At 35.5% G+C, this 24,415-nt stretch overlaps 2 protein-coding genes across 4 annotated transcripts; one reads left to right on the top strand and one right to left on the bottom strand.

Annotated features, from left to right (window-relative positions):
• Positions 1 to 158: 158 nt before the first annotated feature.
• LOC145238915 (copper-transporting ATPase 2-like) lies at positions 159 to 19,047 on the bottom strand. The gene is made up of 21 exons (XM_080102200.1): positions 18,832 to 19,047; positions 18,498 to 18,606; positions 17,893 to 17,996; positions 17,449 to 17,679; positions 16,092 to 16,917; positions 15,591 to 15,763; positions 14,570 to 14,731; positions 12,886 to 13,122; positions 11,224 to 11,457; positions 10,269 to 10,491; positions 9,736 to 9,905; positions 9,282 to 9,409; positions 8,780 to 8,963; positions 8,169 to 8,360; positions 7,791 to 7,919; positions 6,887 to 7,037; positions 6,095 to 6,282; positions 5,359 to 5,562; positions 4,565 to 4,785; positions 2,880 to 3,194; positions 159 to 766 (listed from the first exon to the last, which is right to left on the bottom strand). Exons 1-21 carry the CDS (start codon positions 18,940 to 18,942, stop codon positions 688 to 690), a joined length of 4,371 nt encoding a protein of 1,456 aa, XP_079958326.1. The 5' UTR covers positions 18,943 to 19,047; the 3' UTR covers positions 159 to 687.
• Positions 19,048 to 19,432: 385 nt separating this feature from the next.
• Positions 19,433 to 24,279, top strand: LOC145239445 (E3 ubiquitin-protein ligase RNF8-like). Of its 3 annotated transcripts, none has more exons than XM_080102765.1 (12): positions 19,433 to 19,623; positions 19,708 to 19,821; positions 20,170 to 20,322; positions 20,774 to 20,937; positions 21,097 to 21,199; positions 21,452 to 21,556; positions 21,626 to 21,724; positions 21,785 to 21,859; positions 22,456 to 22,563; positions 22,866 to 23,012; positions 23,447 to 23,624; positions 24,052 to 24,279. In XM_080102765.1, the coding sequence occupies exons 1-12, from the start codon at positions 19,549 to 19,551 to the stop codon at positions 24,105 to 24,107; spliced, it is 1,377 nt and encodes a 458-aa protein (XP_079958891.1). In that variant the 5' UTR covers positions 19,433 to 19,548; the 3' UTR covers positions 24,108 to 24,279. The 3 variants fall into 3 exon arrangements, with proteins under 3 accessions (XP_079958891.1, XP_079958890.1, XP_079958892.1); XM_080102764.1 differs by having other exon boundaries at positions 19,439 to 19,623; positions 21,097 to 21,208; XM_080102766.1 differs by lacking the exon at positions 19,708 to 19,821 and having other exon boundaries at positions 19,439 to 19,623; positions 21,097 to 21,208.
• The last annotated feature ends 136 nt before the right edge of the window (positions 24,280 to 24,415 follow it).

Here is a 24,415-nt window from a genome sequence, read left to right as displayed (position 1 = left end):
TCCCGCCAGTCGTGCATGAATTCGGTCATGCGTAACTGATTTTTTTCTAATTTTTGATTAAACGGGGGAAACTAGTCTTAATTCAAATAAGACTGATACAAGCAGTGTAAAAAAATTGAGGAAACTAATTTAACTAACTAAAAAAGACAAAACAGCTATATGATTGACGATTATATATTTTTGACAGTGAAAAGAGTGCATTGATATGAAATCGACTTCAAAAACAATAACAGACGTATGACATCACACAAGACAAAACAACAGTTAAAGTTTAAAAATGTACCTAGTTCAAATTGTACGGACTACAACAACAAACTTAACTAAATGTATCACACGGGGACATAGAAAATGACTTACAAAAATAGCAAATTAATTTGAACTAAATCATTAAAAACTTGTACCGAATAAATTTGCAACACAATTATTTAGAGAAAAAAGTTTTAAAAAAAACTTATAAAGCGGAATCACAAGCTAAATTTTGGTTAATCGTTTAACAAACGCCTAAAATATGTAACTGTAAATGCAGTTTTTAGACAAAAATACAAACCTACAAATATGATCAAGTATTAAGCACACAAATTCAGTCAAAAAAACTATCACGGGTTGGAAACAGCTATAAATGATTGCTAACAGATAACGACACATAATGAAACAAGTTTGCTGGAACATTCTTCATTCATTTCCAAGTTATTCACTTTCACTTTCCGATTGCAGCAGGAGCTGGGTGCATTCCCCATTTCGAAACTCTTCGTAGAACCCCAAAGGCCTGGTGAGAAGAGATAGAAGAGATACCAAAGAGATAAATACGTAACTATACCAGAGGCAATAAAATACAAAAGTGTGACTCAACGCACTGTTATACTTATGTCCTAGGAATGTGGCAAAATTGCCAACTGCATATTTGACTGAGAGCCGAGTTTCTAAAGTTTATTGGTAAAGCCAATTGCTCGGGGTTTGTAATGTAACTGGGTATATGCAGTGGTGGGATTCAATTTTTTGTCAGGCGGTTCTTTCACAAAAGTCATATTTTTCAGCCGGCTCTGTTACAAAAAGTCCATTGACAGTAACCAGTAATGCTAACCCGTTCGCTGATCTCATAAAATTTCGTGAGACGGTTCTATAGAACCAGTGCGAACCGGCTGAATCCCACCACTGGGTGTATGGTGCATTCACAAATAAGATTTCGTATTGTTTTGTTTTTCAAAGTGAATCCTTCTGTTTCAATCTAAAAAGCTATATTTGTGTGACGAAACCCGCCCAATGCTTAGATCATTTCACTGTATTTACTAATACATAATTCAGACTAGTCACATTATGTAAGGTCCCGATGCTTCTGTCAGCAAACAACCGTATTTTTCTCACTAATTACGCACAAATCTTAAACTTGGTTCACAAAAAGAGTCCAAACTATTTGTTTAATGTATCAAACCGACGTGTACATAGAAAAGTAGAGAAACTTAATTTGGTGTGAAAAAACTAAAAGTGCATACAAAACACGGGGTCCATTTAGGCTTCACAAGAAATATGCAAAAACACTTCCACTTTTACTAAATCACTTATAATGCACGAGGCTGGTCACTGAATTACACATAATGCCTAATAGAGTATATAGGTCTCGTATTTTTGAAAGAACACGTGAATTGTTTTGTTTAAATGGGTGGAAAAATGGTTCGCAAATGAGACGGTTTTGTGGTGGTTATTTAATGAAATAAAAAATGTAAACGGATTTTTAATCATCTAAATTGGAGTAATTGTAAACGGTGGTACACAGATCTATGTGACTTCTAAATGGGTCGTCACTACAAACAGGCTGAGAACCGCTGGTTTTAAATGCATTAATTGTATAAAAGTGCGAATAAGGCTAAATACAATTTACAACTATGGGGAAATGGTATGCTGTCGTTAATGCGACGGTTTTACGAGCCTTTATATGCTTAATATGTGAAACAATTAGTATGAATGAAAAGTAAGAGCATTTACGTATCGATACTGAATTATAACAGGACATGAAAAAATAGTAAAATAAATCTTTTACTTCCATACTTCGCTTATGAATTTTTTAATGGACTTTTCTTTACTATTTACTCTTAAATTTCAAAAAATATTTGAGTCATCTTAATTTGTATTAAAACTGGTCTAAAAAAGATTCCTTAAGTTACATTCTTTGCTTGTGAATATATTGATATTTTTTCATTTAAATTTTAAATTAGGAAAGTGCATCTTAATTATGCATTTACACATTAGTGTTTGTACTAGTGTAGTAAGTGCTTGTGATAAGCTAATTTCGTTGGCTGCAAATTTAACTTTAACTTTGTCGAAAAAAAGGTTCTCTGGCTGAAAATCCGCCAAACAATAAAAAATAGTAAATTGCAACAATGACAATAGACACACACACGAATATGAACATAGTTGTCGCAAATCAACGAAAAATCTCTTTGGAGTGTTAAGCATGAAGCCTATTGTTTGCATGCAAATGTTTTGTTAGTAAACATAACGACACACAACAAATCCTGCAACACGATGAAAAATCAAAGTAGTGGAAAAAACGCACACAAATTGCTAAACCAGGGTTGACCGAAGCTGGATTTGACCGATTTCATGAACAGTGTTTCTAAAATATTTTTTAGACATTGCCAACTTATTTTAATATTTTAAACTAAAATGCTTGACAAAACTCAAACTTTTGAGAAACTTTACTGATAACGTTAGTAAGCAATTTCTTTTTTTTTTAAAACACTGTTGAGAAAATCGGCCTAATCACGCTTTTTGGTCTAGTCACATAAAAATCCGGTGAATAAAAATGCTGGTGTGGCCGTCAGGGGGCGCCATGCATATGCATCCTGTGCTCGCAGGCACAAATGAAAATCACAAGGGCTTACACGACGTCCTCCTGATCCTCATCATTAAGAAGTAGAAGAGAACGCTGTTGATCTTTAGAATGCCGGGACCCGGATAAGTTGGTGTACGACCTCCTACCGCTGACACTTCCCTGCCCGTCGTCAGCGATCGACAACGAGTGAATGGATTCCATCACTTTGGTCTTAATAGCCGTTAAGTGGCGCCCGATCTCGCTCGATTTCGGCTTTTGAGCCCCTTCAACACCCGATATCGCTTCAACCTGATGATCACTGATGACGTCAGTGGCGTTGACGTAACGCGGCTGCGGGAACGCGTCATGAGGCGGTTTCTTGTATCTGCGAAAGAGGTTTGGTAAATTATTAGCCGAGTAGAAATGTTATTTGATTTATCACATTTGGAAACATCGATCGGTGCGAGGACGTTGAATTAGGGGACGTTTTGGGACCGGTAGGACAATAGAAGGCGTTTACCCAGTTGATATTGGCTGGATATACACATCATAAAAACAGGCTGAACAGTTTCAATTCCTATACATTTTAGCTTGATCTTGTGTACGTTTTCGAAAAACATTTAATGCTAGTTTAATAAAGTTTAGTCGGGAGATTCAGAATTTGAAACAACAAGTTAGTTGCATGTATTTAGGCCAGTGGTTCCCAAACTTTTTTCTTTTAAGGCGCATTTTAGAAAAAACAAAAATTATTTGGCGCACTTCGAACATTTGAATAATTTTTTTAGCTGACAAAGGCACTAACTATGAGGTCATAAAGCCGCTATACAGGTCACTCTCATAGTTAAATAGCCTAGTTGAACATCTCAGAGACGTGGAGCATGTTGGCCTAGTGGTCTAAGCACCTGGTACTACTACTCTACTTGATTGATTTTAATTTCAAGATTTTTGCGGCACACCTAATGACATCTCGAGGCACACCAGTGTGCCGCGGCGCATAGTTTGGGAACCACTGATTTAGGCGCTTACAAGTGTTAATTGGGCAGCGACGAAAACATTTTGAAACTATACACAGCTAAGCAACATGGAATAAAGAACCATTGAAGGCGTTATGGACATTTTACACAAGCGACAAAGTGCGGATTATGTGAAGCGCCATAACCACAAACCTTTAAGGCACAATGAAAAACGACAAGGTTAAAAATGTCTACAAATCTACAGCTACTTAATATAAACCACCACCACTGATCTAGCGCTAGAGAGCCCCGCTACCGGTAACAATTACCCCAAATATACGTCATAGAGCTAATATGACGTCATAACGTCTTATTCTTCGTCATCAATAAATGGTAAAGACTCAATCTTGACGAGAAAACTGTCGCTCGGTTCAACCGGATGTTGCGTAATAAAATCTTGTCGACCGGAAGTGACGGACTCTTCTCGAGTCTCGCGCGGACAAACAATCACCACTGTTGCGTCACAGGGCAACTCGATGACGTCGTCGCTGTGACGTTTCAGATTTCGAGTCAGGCTAAAACGTTAGTGTTTACGGAAAGATAGAGAATTGATAATAATCATTGACATTGACATCACAAACACACTTATGACGTCAGAAAAAGAATATTGACGTCACAAACAAAAATTTTACGTCACATTAAAGATTTTAACGTCATAAACAAAATATCTATGTCACAGATTATTAAATAGTTTTAGAAGTATTAACAAAACGCCGATGACTAAATCTTTATGAAAACTTACAATTTGAGGAATAGAGAGGACGAGACGACCGACACTGAGCTTAGAGCCATTGCTGCCGACCCCATCCACGGTTCGAGAACGGCCCCCAACACGTAGAAACACCCAGCCGCAAGGGGAATCCCCACAAGGTTGTAGACGCATGCGAACACGAAGTTTATCCTGATGCGGCGAATCACCAGCTTGGAAAGGTCGATAGCGGCCACAACGTCCATCAGGTCGCTCTGGGGAAAAAGAAATTTAAAGGTGAATGCTGTGTTAGCTCAAAACGTGTTTTTTCCTGCAGAAAAACAAGTCATTTTGATCCAGTATAAGCCACCCAAATTTCTAGTGTGATAAGAACGGCCTAAATAGGACGATAAAACGTGTTTGAATATAATTTCTGAATAGGTTTTATACGCAAAACAAATTCCTATTACTACATGGGTTATAAGACGACACACGCTTAAAGCTGCGGCAATTTTCGAACGAAAAGTTGTACTTATAGCATTACGCCATCTAATATCTAGCAAAAGAGAAAAACTTTATTGAGCTCTTCTGGCAATTGCATTTTTGTACCAACGTTTTCGACGCCCTACAGGCCTTATGATAAGTAAGCTGCAAACAGTGTATAATCTTTCGACCTATAAGATCTCATCAGTGCAACTGCTTTACTCATTTAAGTTTCTTTTAACAGCATGTTATGTGAACAACAGTCGATATATCCTTGTTTATTATGTGTATGTATGAAACAAAGACATCACCGACAGCAAACCTGCATAATTTCGAAACCTGCACACATATTTCCCAACACTTACCCTTATCAGCACAACATCAGCGGCCTCAACGGCGACATCGGTCCCAGTGCCGATCGCGACCCCGACGTCGGCTTGTGCGAGTGCCGGGGAATCATTCACTCCATCCCCGACCATCGCAACTTTTTCCCCGGCCTCCTGAAGTTGCCGGATTTTGCCCACTTTATGCGAGGGGAGCACTTCGGCGTACACCTGTCGGATGCCGGCCTGTGACGTAATAAAAAGTCATAATGACGTCACAATGCTGTATTACTTGCTTAAGCAATAAAGGTTATGTTTGGAGTTTCGGTGTTTGGTAAAATATAATTACAGAACGTTAACGTTTTGTCAAATGTCCATGTCATCATCATTGATATTATGCGGCTACATCAGTTACACAAGATTTCATTAAGGACTCAAGCAAAAATTGACAACATTTGCAAGACAAGATGGTAGACCGCCATAAAGTAGAAAATGTAATGGACATTAGAGAAACACACAAACGTCTTATGTTGGACTTGATTTTCAAATTAATAACAGTTTGAAATGAACATAAATTCATAACTGGGATCAGCCCTGAAGCGTCTATCGAGTCCCGGAAAGACTCCTGTCGTGGGTTCGAATCCCACCGCAGGCTAGATTTTTCAAGCCTACGCCTTTCCATATGGGGAATGCTTGGTGACCGGTTGATTGGGTATGGCGCATTTTATGGGCATGACGTATTGTGTTAATAAGAGTTTGTTCAACACAATATACGAACCTGTCTGGCAATAGCTCGTGCCGTTTTCTTGTTATCTCCTGTAAGCAGAATCACTCTGATCCCCATATCTTGTAATGTATGAACTGCAAGTGCTGCTTCAGACTTCACAGTATCAGCAATCGCTAGCGCACATTCCAAGTGGCCGTCGATGGCCGCGAGAATTGCTGTGTAGCCAGATTCTTCTTGTTCTGTGGAGAAGATACAAGTTTGTTAAAGACATAACCATTTAACAGTGTTTTCAATTTGGGCTTAACCTTACAGGAGGGAAATGTGATTTTTTTCAATTGGGGGCGATTGTGATCTTGCTTACAATTTTTTTTTCATTTTGTTAATGTATTTTGTTGATGTCATTTTCAATACACCCAAAATTTAGCATGGACTTGAAAATACTGGAACAGAAGTTTGGAAGAAGAAGAAACTAAACTAGTAAAAGTATACATTTCTACGTAAGGCAAGGAAAAATCGGCTGAAGCCTTCAATCTGCCTTGAGTACCATAATTTGTTAAATTTGCTGTGATTACTAATCTGCATGAACACTTCAGAGCTGATTCCAGTTATAAATTTAATAAGGCACTAAAACTAACACCCAACAAAATCCTTGCTTCTTGGAATTTAATAAGTTTATCTTAAATGAAAGTATACATATGTGTTATCACACATTGCTAGTATTTCTGTTATCAAAGTGGAAACAATAATGATGCACTAATACCGAAATCGTGCTGATCCTAGGGTGCTCAAAGTGAAAACAGTTTAACAAACATTTCCTACAAAACAATGTCTGAGATATCATACCTGCCATGATGTGTTCGATGGAGTTTGGCAGAACGATCCCGTTCCTCCGCATCCACTCTCTGTTCCCGATGAGGACTTTATATTTCCTCGATGTCGACATGCTCGAGAGGGAAGCTGTCTCTTCCTGGGACAAATTCAGTTTGTCGTCGTCCTGAAAAAATTGAAAATGATAAGACAAGTTTGTTTTATTGTCATGTAGCAATTATTGCTTAAGGAATGGTCAGACGATAATTTGTACCAGTGGTTCCAAGCTGGGGAGAAATTTTAAACTTAAGGGAGAAATTAACTTTAATTTTTACATATGGTTTGTAAATAGACACTTAAGCTCTGGAAATATAGTGTTGGGATTCAGCTGTTTCGCACCGGTTCTGTAGAAACGTCTCACGAAATTTTATGAGTTTAGCGAACCGGTTAGAATCACTGGTTACTGTCAATGGACTTTTTGTGACAGAACCCGCTGAAAAATATGACTTTTGTGACAGAACCAGCTGGCAAAAAAATTTGAATGCCACTACTGAATATAACCTGCGAAATTGATAAAAGACCAATTTTAAATGATCTTTGTTTGGTTTAGCATCTACTGTGTAGTCTATGAAGGAGGAACGAAAATGTTTTAAATTGTTAAGGGAGGAATTCGTCCATAAAGCCTGGGAACCACTGGTTTAAACAATCTGTTCAATCCAAACATCTTTATTGCTCCAGATATTTGAGTGTCTGTATTTTTGCAAATTTATTTATTTTTGGTAAGGCATGTGCTCTAAGATAATGGAAAGGAAAAATGGTGATCTCTTTATGACTAAGTTTTGCTTACTCAAAAGTGCACACTGAATTTAATTCATAGTAGCTACCTTGGCACAAAAAGTTTAGGAAACACTGTTAGGATAAACTAACTAATAATACTGACTGGGTTAGAACTTAGTGAGTTGTTGCTGTTCTTCAAAACAATTTCCACCCCAGAAACCGAACACTGGATTCCACAACCGGCTACCCCCTTGAAATCTGATGAATTACCGAGTGCATCAACTTGCAGAATCTGAAATCGACAACATTAAAATATGTAGACCACATCAGGAACAGATTGCATAACAGTAAGAATATGAAACAATGATTGGGAAAGTTACCCTGTAACAAAGTTGATAACTAAAACTTGATTTTAACCTGTCACAGGTTTATTTACATACTTTAGCAAAAAATGGATTTCAGTTTATTAAAATAACACAAAACAACACATGGAAATTATTGATACAATGATACAATGAAAATTTTTTTGACATCAACTTACCTCTTTTGCACGCTTCACGACAGAGACACCTAGTGGATGTTCACTTGCATTTTCGGCTGTCCCCACAACAGCCATTAGATGGCGCAGTGACATTCCAGTACCACCTTCTTCGGGGGTGCAGAGATGCTCAAGAACGACTCTAGGCTCTCCGTATGTTATTGTGCCAGTTTTGTCAAACACCACCGTTTTCACCTTAAAAACAACAAGGGATTGTTTAAGATTTAAAAAAATAGTTGATGCAACAAATGACATTAGCTGAAAACTACTTTAAAACCCCTATTATACTCGTATTGTAAATGTTACTTGCCATATTTATTCTATGAATAAGCCTCTGCAGGACCAAGTATTAAAAAAATGTATGGTGTAATTTAACTTATAAAAGATTCTCATTCTGGGTTGTGGTTGTGGAGCCTACTTTTGTTTGTTGTTTTGTAAATTCAGTAGACAACACTTTTGCCACAGAATTTTTCAGGTGACATTTGTATTTGTTTTTAAAAAATGTTCAAAAGTTAGCAATCTGGTAAAACAGTTGAGACATTTCTCATCCGAAAAAGCAACAAGCACAGTTACACCCAGTGAAAATTTTTTTTAATCTTTTGTGGCAAACCAACCTTATGTGAAGTCTCCAGTGGTTCGCCTCCTTTAATCAAAATCCCATTCTGAGCCCCAACTCCCGTTCCCACCATCACAGCAGTGGGTGTAGCGAGACCCAAGGCACAAGGACACGCGATAGCAAGCACTGTGATCGCAGTTTGGAACGCAAATCGAATCACCATTTCATGATCAGAGAGGTACCTGAAGTAATATGTTTTAATCCAAAAGTTAAGTTTTAAAACACTTGTTGATGTGTATAAAATTTATTTGTACAAGATTTTTCATGATTAAGAAGTGTTCAGTGAAAAGTATGAAATAAAAGTACTTATTTTGCCTTGCAAGTTACGCACAAAAAGGCCACCAATACAAAAAAGTTGGTTTAAAACCGTTTTTATACATATATATATATATATAATAGATGGCATAAAAGTGCCACTACATATTAGGCAAAACAGTAAACATATAACATATTTAAAGTCATACGTTCAACAATTTGAAAGTTTAAAAAACGTCAATTACTTGTGTTTGCTTGCAAAGTCGCTAAGAATGGATGGATCTGTGAAACCCACAATCACCCAGATAATCCATGTAACCGAAGATATTACGATGACACCAGGCACAAAATATCCTGCAATCTTGTCTGCAACCTGGAATGTTAAAAATTTACTCATAGCAATCATCAGTGCACTCAGGGAGCATGTGTTTATGCCCAGACACATGAAAACCTATGCTGTGCATTAAGTGGTGTGTGGCCACGGATTGTTCATCTAATGTTGCCCATCTAATGTACCCAGGAAGCTTGTTATGCGTGTCAGGACACATTGAAAGTCTATGTTGCACATGAACTGGTGTGTGGCCACAGCGTGCACACCTACTGCTGCTCACAGCGGTCCTTAGTGTACTCAGGAAGCTTGTGTGTAAGCCCACACACATAGAAAATAAAGACAACAATGCTTCAATCTACATTCCCTACCTGCTGAATAGGAGCTTTGGAAGTCTGAGCTTCTTCCACGAGCCTAACAATCTGCGACAGAGCCGAGTCAGTTCCAACATGCGTCGCTTGCATCAACAACGATCCATTTAGATTGATGGAGCCGCCAATCAATGCTGAACCTGGCTTTTTAGTCACTGGCATAGACTCACCTAAATTTACACAATTTTTTTTTTCACTAATGGTGGCGAGTAATTCAAAATAAAAAAGCATTTTTTAGAAGATCAGCTGAAACAATTAGGCAGACAAACATTTGTTAAATCTACAATTTGCCAAAGTAGCGTAGTAGCAAATAAATTAATTTAAGCACAATATAAAAAAACATTTAAAAATAATGAGGCTTATTTTATTTTATTTGTTTTGGATTTATCTGTTTTGGACATTTTAGAGGCTGGTTATTGACAAGATGTTTGTAGTTTGTAGAATTTAAGACTAGCAACATTAGTTACATAACTTGATAAGGTTGTTGCCAAATTAAGTCATGTGCTTGAAGAATTTCGCAACACAACACTGACCAGTAATAAGTGACTCATCAGCCATCGAAGTTCCTTCCACAACTTTTCCATCAGTGGGAATTTTCGTCCCGGGTGGAACTCTGAGGAAATCTCCACGCTGAACGAGCTCAACCGAAATGCTTTCCTCAGTCAAAATTGTGGTTTTATCGGCATCGAATTTTACCAGAATCGCTTCTGTTGCTTGAAGTTGCATCAGTTTGGCTAATGCTTCAGATGTCTTGCCCTAAAATAAAACGTTATGTGTGATACACAAACAAAATTCAATAGCTTCAAAAGCAGCCAGATTAAAACATGACTGAGTAATATTTGGCTGATGTCAACAACAGCAGTTATGTCTGTAATAAAAGATATTTGACAGATGAAGGTTATCTAAAAGGAATTTTTGGCAACTGCAAAGGGATAGTGTTCACTCATAATCACATCTTTCTATCAGTGTTTCTTTCCAATATTTTTAAACAGCCTACAAACTTAAATATGTGTTACAAACTTACATAAATGACTGCATCTTGTGAATAAAAGGTTAAACAAGCATTATCAAGTTTGAGTTCGGAAAGAGTTCAAAACTACTAAATAGTGTGTTTGTAATTGCCATGTAATAAATGCACCAGAATTAAGTGCGATTAAATGACAAAGCCTAATTAATTCATTCGGCAAAAATAGAACATTAAATACAATACATTTGTTACCAAGCAATTTAATACAAATTCAGTGGTGCTTGGGTAGTGACAAGGTTCAGTGGTTCATTTTCAATGGGGAAGTCACTAATAAAAAGTTCTCTTTCCAAGGTACATTACAGGAGCCATGTGGGTAAAATGCATTTCTGTTTAGTTCTAACTTATGGTTGGGCTGTTTTCTAGGAGTTATAATTTTTGGTTTTAGCAGTCATTCAAAGTGGTTACGGCTGCAACATTTACTTTTTCACAAAAACCTTACAACACTTTCATTGTTTGTTTACCTTCGCAATGTGTTCTAGCCATCTGCCAAGAGCGATGAACACAAACAACATTGGAGGCGTCTCAAAAAACGTCTTCGGGCTCCCGTGAGCATGTTGTCCGATGGCGACCAGGACAAGAATCACGGAGTACATGTAAGCTATCACGGTTGTCATGACAATAAGGACATCCATGTTGGCAGTTCGATGTTTGACGGCCGCCCAAGCTTGCACGTAGAAGTAACGACCTCCATAGATCTAAAAATAAAACCAACATTGTCTCAGTTTTGTTAACTAGGATTTAATTTGAATTTAATGATTTTTTTTATGTGCACAAAATTACTAATTTTAATCAACTGCTTGCTTCAGATGTTTCAGTAAATGTTTGAAACATTATAAACAACGACAAGGGCTAAATGCTAAAAAAATGGTTCCCAAAACTAGAAATAAAATATGGTGCTGAATTTAACATAATTAATAATACAATTTTCTGCTAGATGTCACCGAATATCTCCAGAATTATGTAATAATATTTATTAAAGCTTCTTAAGAGATCCAAAAAAAATTAGTTATTGACAAGGACCAGAGCACAGCTGTCCCATGACAGTAAAAGACACCGAACATGTGTATATTGTAAATAATTTATGTAAAATGAGTCAATGCGTCATGTACTGACCATAACAGAGGTATAAAACCAATGATTTTGTTTAAAATGTTTCAGCAATAGTTTAAAAACTATCATTGATTTTTCAACTGAACAAAGCAGGCTGTTTTTATATCTTATATTGACAGCATATTTCCCCATAAGACTTGTAACCAAACCCAAGTATCATGTTCTAAAAGTTGTATTTAAAACTTACAAGAGATTAGCCACTTTATCTGTTGTAAGAAAAAAGGTTAAAATGAGAAATTCAGTCTGAAATTCCACTGTTCATGTGCAAGTAATCTCAAAGCAATTTGTCCTGAGGCAAGGAAATCACATGTCGTTTATCCAAGAGAATTTAATAAATTTGGACCAATTCATTAAATGGCATTACAGAGAAATTATATTATGTGACAGATATAATACTTGGGGACTTTTAGGCCAACACAGAACTGGACAAAATTGATAAAATCATGTATATGTGTGATGCTCAATAAGCATGTACTTACATATATCTGCTTAACTTTACTTTTTTTATAGTTTTTGTTTTTGCTTCGATTTTGGACACTGTTTCATTATTATTTTACCAAATTTTGCAGTGTTTAAATTTTTGTATTGATATGGCAAAGCAAAACATTTGTATTAGTTTCTATAAAAGCAAAGTTGGTATGGTTTTAGCCACAATTTAACTTTGTGCTAATGATAATACATGGAATATTAAAGGAAATTGCTTTCCAATTGCAGAGTAATACTTCACGGAACATATGGTGGAATAGTAACCCCTCCCTACACAAAATTTTGACCATTGCAAGCTAAATGCTGTGAGAATAATAATTTTTAAAATAGACAAAAGTTCATTTTAAAAGGTTAGCAAGATAAAGTTTTAACAGTTAGTTGATACCTTTTTTGAGATTGATTAAAGTGTTTACAAAACATGCACAACAAAATTAAGTCAAGTCAATGAAAATCTGACAACAACAGGACATCATGTCTACTTGAAAAATACATCTTAATATCCTGGACATCCTTCAAAATCTCGTTACCTGTACGGGGGTGCAAAGCAGAAACATGAGAAGATTTTGCAAACTCAATCCATCAACGAGCATGTAAGGATGATTGTGTGCCCCCGATGCCATGTAATATATCATGATCACCATTACAGGGACACCGAAAATTAATGCGGTAAAAAATGATCGACGCCATTGTTGGATCTCTTGTTTGTGGTCAAGACCGGATAATTTGTTGTCATTGCTTCGTGGTGTTGCACCAAATCCTGCATCCTGAAAGTACAAAGTACAATCTTTGGTCATATATGTATGTAGATTAAAAGTCTACATGGAGATTTAGTAGGTTAAATCTGGTCAACCACACCTTATGACACCAAAACCATATTTTATTACCATAAAATAAATATTTAGTCAAAGGTTTTAGGTCTGTCTAAAAACAATTGTGGTAAAAATATGTTTTTGGTGTCATAAAATATTTTTTGGCAAGAGTTTCATTTCTTAGGTAAATGATTCGAATGTTTATTATTGGAAAATCACCAGGAGACTGATAAAATAGGACAAAATGGATTGGTGACAAAATAACCTTCTGGTAAATGCTAGACATGATTTGTTAGCCATTAGCAAATAAAAAACAAACAAATTAAGCATGTTTTAAGAAGTAAGGCTTGTGCGCTTCTCAGCTTAGGCTTTTTTTGCAACACTGGTGTCTTTTGTGAAACATATTATTGCCAGCCTGTCTGGCCTTTGTCAAAAACCTTTTTTCTTGTCAAAGACCGTACATAGTACCTTTTGAACTTCACCACCATGGACACAATGGTTTCATGTTGCGTGGCTTTAATGCTACTTTACTTCCTCTTGGCAAACAATATTAAAAATTCCAAAACTCTGAATGTGCATTGAATGTGGATTTTACGGCAAATAAATGTTTAAAGGGGTCTGTTTAGACTAAGTGGGGTCAAAAACATGAAGTTGTTTTGCCAGTAAAACTGTATTCGTGACATTTTCAACATTGACAGTGTTTTGAGAAAATAATGAGATTTAAGACACTTCGTTTTTTTCTGCAAATATTTTTTTCCATCTATCAAGTAAAAATAGTATTTAGTGATTTTATGTAAGTATATACATGCATATTTTATGTGAAACACAAAAACTTACAAATTTATGTACAAAAATAGGAATTTAAAACATTATACTAAAAAAATAGCCATATTACTCGTGTATAAAACTGTTTCCTAACATACAAAACAATGATAAAAAATAAATTTATTTCAAAAAGGAAATAGCTTAAACAATTAGCTTGCATTAAAGAAGTTTTTTTAAATTAATATTAGAGTTGGCAAGCCGGTCAACTGACTGGTCAAATACGGCCAATTGACAGCACTATATTTGACCAGTCAAATTGTTTTTTCAGTTTTTGTTTTCTTTATTTCAAAAATCAAACGTGGTAAATTTTGTTGGACTTGCTTTTTGGTTGTTGGAAAGGGTAAATTGTTTCTAATAGTCCCCTGGTAGACAAGTTGAAGGCATACTTTGGTATTAATATGTGCTTTGAAGCCAATACAGATGTGTTTTGTTCATTTCAAAGAAATGGCAAAATTAATTAGGAGATACTTTTTCATCTGAAATTAAGATCTGATTTACGTTAAGGCAAACTTTGCAAGGTTTATAATGCAAAATCTGTCTTGCATTCTTATACATTATAGTGTAAGTGTTTATTTACCTCTATAATATCAATGACATCTCGAATTCCAAGAACATCAACATCAAACTTTATGATGGCCGTGCCGGTTGCCAAGGCGACAGAGGCATACTGAATGCCGTGGACTGCGTTGAGGCGGGATTCGATCGTATGAACACACGACGAACATGTCATGCCGCTAATCTGTGGAAGAAAAAAGTGGGTGGAATTAATATGAGTGGCCGGCAACAGGAAGCAAGTCGCGCAACACTTGACTCACCATTTGTTACGTCACAAACTGACACATCATGCATGTCGTAATTCTCACGAATACACTATTTTGGTGATTTCAATGTACACAAGGCTAAAGTGGGATGTTTTAGTTGTACTGGCCTAATATGGTTAAATATTGGACAATACTAGTATTTTACACACACTAGTTGACAAAAACTAATCATTGTTTAGTTGCTACAATGTTCAAATTTCCGTAGAAACACTATATTGCTAATGGAAAGATGCCAGTGGTTGCATACTTTACTAGCAATGTGAATGACAACCCATAAATGATATTTGTAAAATGTAAAACATAACTTTACATCAAAAAATATTTTTGGGGTAGTTTGGTAATGTCAAAACAAGGTATTATTCTGTTCCAATTGTTCACTTTTTCACCAATTTTAATGCCAGGCATAATATCAAGTTTATAGAGCTCTTCTGGCAAATGTAATTTTATTCTAAAGTTTCGACGTCCTATGCAGGTCGTCTTCATCAGGTTAAATAACACTGAATGCGACTAGTACAGTGCACTGAAGACAACCTGTATAGGACGTCGAAACGTTGGAATAAAATTACATTTGCCAGAAGCGCTATATAAACTTTAATGTAACGTATCTATAGAGTCTTACATAGGGTGATTGTACAGTACACAACAACATTACTGGAAGTGCAAATGGTTATTAACGTATTTCTCGCAACAAATAGTGTACATTTAATGTTTCACTTTGTATTAAAAAGGAACAATGTAATAAATGAGATGTACACTATCTGTGTAAGCAATCCTTACATTTAGTTCAACTTGTCCACCTTTACGGTCACCCTCATGGACGGTGGCGCCAAATCCCAGCTCTTCAATCAGATCAGCGATCCTTTGTGGTGTCACAATACTCGGGTGGAATTTCACCTCAGCTCGTCCAGACATAAGACCGACCAAAATAGAAACAATACCTTCTTCTCGACCTGTTGAGGAGTCATAAAAACATTTTACCACTAGTCTGAAAGCGCCAGACAGTTTCATTTTTGTCAATACAGCATATAGTGCTACCATAAAAACTCAGCTCATAAACGATTTTCATGCCGCTATTCAGTAATGTTGAAATCCCTGTTGCAAAATTTACTTGAAGCATTGAGATAAATGATCAAGATAACATGTCAGAAAAGTTGCCAGAAAATAGTTTGTAGTTCACAGTTGCTGTTTCCCTTTTGTCACTTTATCACAAATTGATTTGTCCCTTCTGCATATAGTTTTACTATGACAACTTACTGCTATACTGTTGTTATCACTCACCAATATTTCTTTCAATGTTCCCCACACAGGATGCGCAAGTCATGCCCGTTATGCTGATGAAACATCTTTCAACATCACCCTCCATTGGCAGAATTACCTCCTCAAGTTTACTGTACGGAGCTTTCGGCTTAGATTTACTTGCAACAGGCTTCGTAGATTGCTTTCCGTTACTAGTGCCATTTGAGTGTCTGCTATTCGATTCATGTGATGTTCGGGTTGCGACAGAAACTTGTGATGGGTTTGTCGGAAGGACTGCTGCAGAATGTCGCGACACAATATCTGAGCCATTTGGAGGTGGAGGTAATCGAATTATTGCTGAATCAGTTCCATTTGTACTTGCAGAGGTTGGAATGTATTCTTTTCCGTTCGGTAATGTGGCTTTAAAGTTTAAATCGCAAATGTTTTCTGCCAGTTTCTCCATAGAAATCAGGTTGGGGTCGAAACTGATTTGAGCTTTTTTGTCATCCAAGGTCACCTTGATGTTTGAAACACCCTTAATGACCTTGAGGTTGTCCTCTATTTTCCTGACACAAGATTTGCAATGCATTCCATCAACTATGATCACCACAGACTCATGACCTTGCGGCATAGAAATCTTACTATTCACAAAACTCGAAAGTTCATCGACACTGAGAACAGGGGTGGAGTGGTCGGTGCCGAAGTTAATCAGGTCATTCTGTGGTCTTTGTGGTTTGTTTTCATCTTTAAGTATGTCAAACACCACTACTGCATCGAATCCCATGTCCTCGATGGCATCTTTGACTTGTTCCAGTTCGATTAGTTCTTCGTTGTATTCCACAGTGGCCTCTCTCAATTCAAGTGATACCTGATCAATACAAAACAAATTGTTGTACAAGCAGGAAATAACAGGCAAGGGTGTCTATATTTGTTCACTAATGTACATCGAGATTTGCCTGGCTTTGCACAGAGCTTTTAGTTTTAGTATTGCTGTTATTTTACTTTATTTTTTGTTGTGTTGTTTAAACTTAACCAGTCTCCCCTTTTTGTTTACCTATTGAGCTTTTAAACATTTACATTTAATTTGACAAAGACATGTATTATTCAATAATAAGTATTATTCAATACTCGTCTTATGTATCTTGTCTTGGATAATCTGTCCTTGTGACTGTTTTGTATTAACTTGTTAAAAGATAGATTAAAGGCCAGTTTCAAAAATGAGGCAAATACATTGCATAAAAACTTTACTAGATCTACAGATTAGAGTTACCCACTTTAACATAAATAAAGATGATTTCAAAATTGCTTTAAAGATTGACTGTTGCATGGCAAGCACAAAGCCATTTTTTCAAAAATTATAGGTTAATGTATATTAATGAGATATTTATCAACAGCTAACCTTTATGCTTTGGACACCGGAGTAGCTACCAATCTGTTGTTCAATGGACTTCACACAAGAATTGCAAGTCATCCCTTCGATTGATATTTTGCCAGTTGCTGTTCGTTTCTGAATTCCTTCGCTGCTCACAGAGGCATCAAAGCCCATGTCTTCTATGTTTTCAACAAGTTCTTGCACGCTAACTTTGCTGGGCTTGTAACAAACCACCCCTTGCTTGTTTTGAAGGGAAACCTGCCATAAAACAGTGATAGATAGTATTTGGCACAGAATTCGTTTAAACATAAAGTAGTTCTGTAAGTTAAAACATTTATCCATTGTGCAGAAATGTCTCAAAAAAGTGTTAATATACTTTGAAAAGATGCACCAACCCAAAATAGGATCTATAGTTACTTTTTTTAAATAACATTTGATATGCAAGGCAAGTCACACAACAAACATTTTTACCTTTATGCTTAAAACTCCATCAAGTTCTGCAATTTTGCTTTGAATAGAATTAACACAAGCGTCACACGTCATGCCATCAATGTTGATTACAGCTTCCTGTTCATCTGCATACATGGTAACAAAATGTTAAACAATTGTAGTTTGAGTTTAAGTTATTTAGAAATATTTTGTAAATTTAAGTGATAGTTTTCTAATTGATCAAATTAAATAAATATACTAAAAGATTAAATGGACAATCATCAGACAACCTGCTGATGTTTAAACAACATTAAAAACCAACCTAATCCAAAAAGCACCCATTTGATTTTATACAAGTACAGTTAAACAAATAGTGTACAAAAATATTTATTGTCTTCCTAATTAGAACCTTCATTCGGCACTTAAAACAAGCAGAAACCTCTTATAACATACACATGCCATTTTTGTAAAATTGGATTTACTTAAAATTGGGTGCATTTGTTTAACAGTCTGGAAATTTTCATTTTTTTTTTTTTGATGGACATTTTATTTCAATTGTGTTGTTTCAAATCAGTATGTCAGAATGCCATGTAAAAAATGACTATCTTTTTATCATTACTATATCAGGGTATTCGGGATAAAATCACCTTTCAGTTTAACATCGAAACCCATGTCGTCGATAAGTTCGACAATGTCCGAAACCTTTATTGTTGCTGGATTAAATACAACCTTAGCTTCTTCTTGTTCCAAAGCAACCTAAAATAAAATTTAATGTTGTTGTTATGCATTTTTCACGTTTCGATACACCAAAAAACAATCAAAAGATTAAACATGGATTTATTCAGTGTATTTGGGATCAAGTATAAAAATTGGCAGTTGTCTGCATTTATACATGCTTTGGGGTAACAGAAATACATACAAAATACTTAAAAAATGTTTTGGGTAAAAAGCGGATGTGGAAATTTTTTTTGTTTGACCCACCTTGACACTTTCAATTCCATTTTGCTTCTTTAAATTTGACTCAATAGTTTCAACACAAGAGTTACACGTCATTCCAAACACGGAAAGAATAACCGAATCTGTTTGAACCATTTTTCTTGGTTTCTAAACAGTTCCTCACAAAAAAAATTCTTCTAGACGCAGAATGTCATTTTCTAACTACACAAATTTGAAAATATCTGAAATAACAAGTGAATATTGAAGTAAAATTTCAAAAACGAAGTTTGACAGTGTAAAAAAACTATTTTAAAGTTCTATACTCGTCAAACAAACTCGCCTGGAGGCATTTTATCTCTCTCTGAATCTGTTTGCTAATCTAAAAATATGTGCTCCAATATTGTGACGTACGAGACCCGTGACGTTTGCTGCGTCATGCAAAAAAAGAGAAAAAAGATTCAAGTCACGTTTCAAATTTCCCAACAACAAATATAATTTAACTTTTTAAATTATTTGTTTATTTTTTGAGTCAGAAAATGTTCATAATTTGCTATTAAAATACATTTTCTAATTCATTAACATTTTTTTCAAACAAAACTTAATATTTTTGTGTTTTAAGGGGAATTTGCGGGAATTCACTGAAGCGTTTTATTTCAGGATCTACTGGCGCGATTTGTAAATTCAACTTGTGTTGTTATGTTTTGTAACTTATTTTGCTAATAACAAGAAAATCAGAGCAAATTTTGTAGTGGACTTTATGATATGACCAGAGAGATCTACTTCGAACGCCTAGGAGCCAGCGAAGAGCAGTGGTTATCTGTAAAACCAGGAGAAAAAGTAAATATATCGAATAAAATATCACCGTTTGTTGTGTTGCGTAAAATTTAATTACAGTTGCTTAAAAACGTTTTTGTAATTAAGATAACATTTGGACGTTCAGTTACCAACCGAATTCGACTCTATTCCGAGTTTGTTTCAAGAGAACATGCAGTAATTGAGCAAACAAATGGCAACATTTACATTACTGACCTAAAGGTGCATAAAATGTTTCTATGTTTCAGTTTAATGTTTTTTGCAAATTTTACGCACTGTTCTAGAAATGCATTTGTTTTGATAAAACAAATGAAACATAGCGACAGATTTAGTGGTTTTTCACACTGAATTTTCTTCATCTGATTTTAATGACCCTGAATCGTCGCGGCGTTTTACTTGAAAGGAGATTTCAATAATAAGAAAAGAATTACTACTGTTCTAATAAAGTTTTACTTGACAAAAAAATATTGGAAAATATACTTTTGTTGCAACATTTTTTTGGAAATTTGTAAAAAAAAATCTCCAAAGGCAACATTATATTTTGTAATTGGTATTTTTGTTGTTGTTTAGTCACTAAATGGAATTCATGTTAACGAAGTGAAAATTAAAACCAACATAAAACATCAGTTGAAAGTCGGAGACAAGGTTGAAATTGGAAAACCTTTAGACTGTGAAGAATGGAAACATTTAAAACTGTGTGACAGATTTGTGTATGAAGTCAAGGTACAGATTTTTTTGTCATAAGAGATTATTGAATGTAGAAGATATATGTTCAATGTGTTAGTGTGTACATCGTGCTTTTCAAGAGTTAAATTCTAGTATTTATTGTTTGTGCTAGCCAAGTTCATTCATGTGAAATTTAAAATAAGCAATACCCCAATGCTAACAATATTTTTGTTACCATTCTCAAGTAACAAAATTAAAAGGTAAAGCTTTATGTATTTGTCAATTGAGCTTATTTAATTTATAAGTTATATGTATCATGTTGCTGCATTTTGCTTTTCAGAATTTTAATATTTGCCGTTTATACTAAGCAAGCTAAGTTCATACCTGTCCAATTTAAAAATAAGCAATACCCTAATGCTGACAAGAGTCATGGTTGAAGTAATAAAATGAACATGTTTAATGCTGCTTTATTAGTAAATTTGTTACTACAAAGACAGAATCTTTTTAGGAAGATGAAGTGAATAATTTGCTGAAACGACCAGTCATGGCAAAAGTCCACAAAAGCCTATTTTCTGTTAAACAACATGAGGAAAGAACTAAAATGGTTGGAATAAAAAGAAAACAAGAAAATGTTGAAATTGCATCAACAAAATCTGAGATAATTAATATCTTGTAAGTATTCAGATTAGGAAAAATATATTTTATATTAAATAGTTCATTATCTATAGTTCTTTTGCAAAATGTTTGTGTCAAAAAAATGCTTGTTAAATGATTTAGTATTTTTTGCACTTTTCAATACTAAAGTACTAAACAAAAAAATATACTTTTTAGACATCAACCTAAAACTGAAGTAAAACTAATTACAAACAATGATGTTTCGGATCAGGACAAAGATGTCAAAACTCAAGAGGAAAAGCCCCAGCACCCAAACGGGGTAAGACAGGTTTGGGCAATTCGAAGAAATTCATGCAACATTTTCAATGCTGGATGCTAACACTTTTAGTTGTGAAAAAGGAAGATGCACAATATACAAATTCCACTACTTATACCTTTTTATCTTCCTATTTCTTCATTGCTTTTTATCCTTTTAGGTTTAAATTTCAAATTGTAAATTTTGAAGCTCAATTAAACTTTTGAAAAAAACACTTATTTGGTTTCTTTAATAACCACTGAATTTGTATTCCAGGTCCTTCTTAATGACAACTATGTTGCTTTTGTAAAAAACAGCACTTTCCGTAAATTGACCAGGTTGGAAAAACAATTGGAAATGCAAAGAGAGGAATCAGCTAAGGTGCTTAAATAGATGTTCGTCAAGTAAAACTAAATTCTAGAATTGTATCACCTATGAATATTTCCCCAGGAAAAACAAAATTTAGAAGATGAATTTCGCAGAAGAGAGAATATGCTAAAATCTGAGCTACTAAAATATGAACAACTTGCCAAAGAAAATAATGACACGGTAACAGATGCTGCAGTTTTGTTAGTTGTCACAATTTAACTGTGCTTTTTCTTTGGACAGAACACCAAAGACCAGCTTGTACGAAAAGAAGCTGAGCTCAGCAATCTTTTAAAGGAGATGAAAGAAAAAGAAAAGGTGGGAAAATTGTGTTAAATGTCCACGACAAGTTTTTGTGTGTGTTAAAATGCTATGATCTAAGGCAGTGGTTCCCAACCTTTTTTAGACGCGACCCAATACTTCCCAAAATTTTGTTTTGTGGTCTCTAGCGACCCATGGACATACATTCTTACTATTTTGGTTGTATTTTTGTCTGTAAATCAGAAAAGTTTTTCGAACATTACTACGCCCGTTTTGAAAATCAAATTATCGAATAATTGTTATGCGTTTTCTCCACCAAACATTACCATTTAGCCCGAACTTGAGAGCTGGTTCAACGCATTATCAGCCAGACAACGCTCAACAGTGACCTAACACATACCTTATGATGTCACAAACAGAATTACCCATCATCACGCCAAGTTGTCATAAATTATTATTGGGGAAAAAAAGTCTTGGGTAATTACAACTAACGCTACGACATGAAGTAAAAAAAGTAGATGTTCTCATTGTCACAAAAACAGGCGACCCATCAGATTTCTTAGACGACCCAACTTTGGGTCGCGACCCATAGGTTGGGAAACACTGATCTAAGGCACTGCCAATCACTTTATTTAGCTGGTTATTTGTTTCAGCTTGAAAATGAGAAAGTTGCAAAGAATGAAGAATTGTTAAGGGATAAGGAACAACAATTGCGGGATGAAATGATGAAAGAAAAGGTTCTCGCCCAGCAAAGAGAAAAGGTTTGTACCATAACTCAAGAGGACACATGCAACAAACATGACCATTAACCAAACATGTTCAGAAACAAAATAAACAACTTGTGGCATGACTTATAAAAGTCATCTCCAAGTTAAGCACATTTGCAGAATGTTTGCGTTCATATATACAAGCCATGAACCTTAAGCATGCATATTGTGGTTTGATCCCATTTCGAACAACTGGACTACACAAAAAGTTCGCCATTTCACACAAGAATAAAAAATGCCACAAAATCTTTGCCTGTTCCATTGGCATCATTTGACCAACATATTTTTTGTGTTAGGACGCAGCAATGGCAGCACAGCGTGAAGCAGAGGAACTGGCAAAGAAGCATGTTGTTGGGAAATTAGAAGAAGAACTACAGTGCATCATCTGTAGTGAATTGTTTGTCAAGTCAACCACCCTTAACTGCAGTCATACATTTTGCCAGGTATAAAACTTGGGGAAACTTCTTGCCAGTCCCTCTTAATGCATGGAACATAAGTTTCAGGTCTATTGCACACCACTGTGTTTGTTTGTTTTTTGTTCAAATAGGTCCTCCCGATATGTTATTTGTTTAAAGCAGGGATAGGCAACCGTATAAGCACCATGTGCAAAAGTACATGCCATGGCTTGGGTTTTTTAGGACTGTTACATAAAACCAAACGAATCAAGCAAAGAAAAGGGTTTTTTTTACATAAAATTTGGGCGAGCATAACCTCAAAACTGAAAAACCACCTCATGGCCAGTGTTTGCTGACCCCTGATTTGAAGCAAATGGTTTCTAAATATATTAACTTCTATGGGAGCTGTTATGGTGGCCTAAATGTTAAGGTAGAAGCCATTTTCTATGAGTTTACCAATTAATTTTTTGTTTTCATTTTAGTTCTGCATCGATGGTTGGTTGAAGAAAAAGAACAAAGTCTGTCCAGTTTGCCGAGCTGAGGTCACATCGCGAAACCACTCCCTCGTTCTCGACAATTATATCGAAGCAGCCATCGCTGAAATGTCACCAGAGCTACAGGAGAGAAGAAAAATGCTAATCACCGAACGAAAAAATGCAGGTACTGTAATTCATATTTAACCCAAATGTTCTCAAACTTTTCAAGCCTGTAAGACACTATCCAACCTAAGTTTTTGCACAACCCACTTTTGCAGGCAAAAATATGTTCAAGAAAAGTGAATTGCTAGTTAAAGTGTTAAACAGGTGCAATTGTTTTTAGTGAATCAGAAATTGTGTTGCCATACCTAACCACATTTTATCACTAAACCCCTAAAAACATAGAAGTTTCAGGCAAACTCCTGCAGCACACTATTGTCGTACAGGAGACAATTTAAGAACCAGGAGATAATAAGAATCCTTTATAGTTGGTGTATCCAGATTAATTTTATCAACACTCAAAAAAAGTGATTCTTTCAGAAACTTAGTGTTGTTTCAAAAATATGAGCCAGCAACAGGTGTCAAATATTGTCTTTAACTTTTATTTCCAGAAGCTGCTCTGAAGGACCCCCCAAAACCAATCAGGAAACGGAAAAGAAAAAGATAATACTCTTGTTATTAAACACAGTTGAATTCAACTTAAGGATGATTCTAGTTGTGTGATTTTCATTTTAGATGAAAAATTTTTCTGTGTTTTTCTTTTTTCTTAATTATTGTTCTTCAAACCTGAATGTTCTTTAGCTCTTTGGATATTTGAATAAAATGTATCCAGTTCTTAAGTGAACTGTGTGTTGTTGTGGAGTTTGTTACAATCTTTTCCATTGTAAGTTGTTTTTTCAATCTAACAGGAAACTTCAGTTGACCCAGACTTGTTTGGATCGAAAAATTCATCTGGTCAGGCAAAGCATTGGGCAA

The sequence above is a fragment of the Phallusia mammillata genome, chromosome 7 (assembly GCF_965637545.1).
Source record: "Phallusia mammillata chromosome 7, kaPhaMamm4.hap1.1, whole genome shotgun sequence".
Lineage (NCBI taxonomy): Eukaryota > Metazoa > Chordata > Ascidiacea > Phlebobranchia > Ascidiidae > Phallusia > Phallusia mammillata.
The sequence above is the reverse complement of the archived record's forward strand: the minus strand, read 5'-3'. Positions and strand labels throughout refer to the sequence as shown.

Coding starts and splice junctions, on each gene's coding strand:
- LOC145238915 (XM_080102200.1), bottom strand. CDS start 18,942: ATGGTTCAAACAGATTCGGTTATTCTTTCCGTGTTTGGAATGACGTGT. Junction 16,918..17,448: donor CCGGTGTCCAAAGCATAAAG/GTTAGCTGTTGA, acceptor TGTATTGATCAG/GTATCACTTGAATTGAGAGA. Junction 3,195..4,564: donor TCCTCTCTATTCCTCAAATT/GTAAGTTTTCAT, acceptor CCTCTTTCGCAG/ATACAAGAAACCGCCTCATG.
- LOC145239445 (XM_080102764.1), top strand. CDS start 19,549: ATGACCAGAGAGATCTACTTCGAACGCCTAGGAGCCAGCGAAGAGCAG. Junction 19,822..20,169: donor TTTACATTACTGACCTAAAG/GTGCATAAAATG, acceptor GTTGTTGTTTAG/TCACTAAATGGAATTCATGT. Junction 20,323..20,773: donor GATTTGTGTATGAAGTCAAG/GTACAGATTTTT, acceptor GAATCTTTTTAG/GAAGATGAAGTGAATAATTT.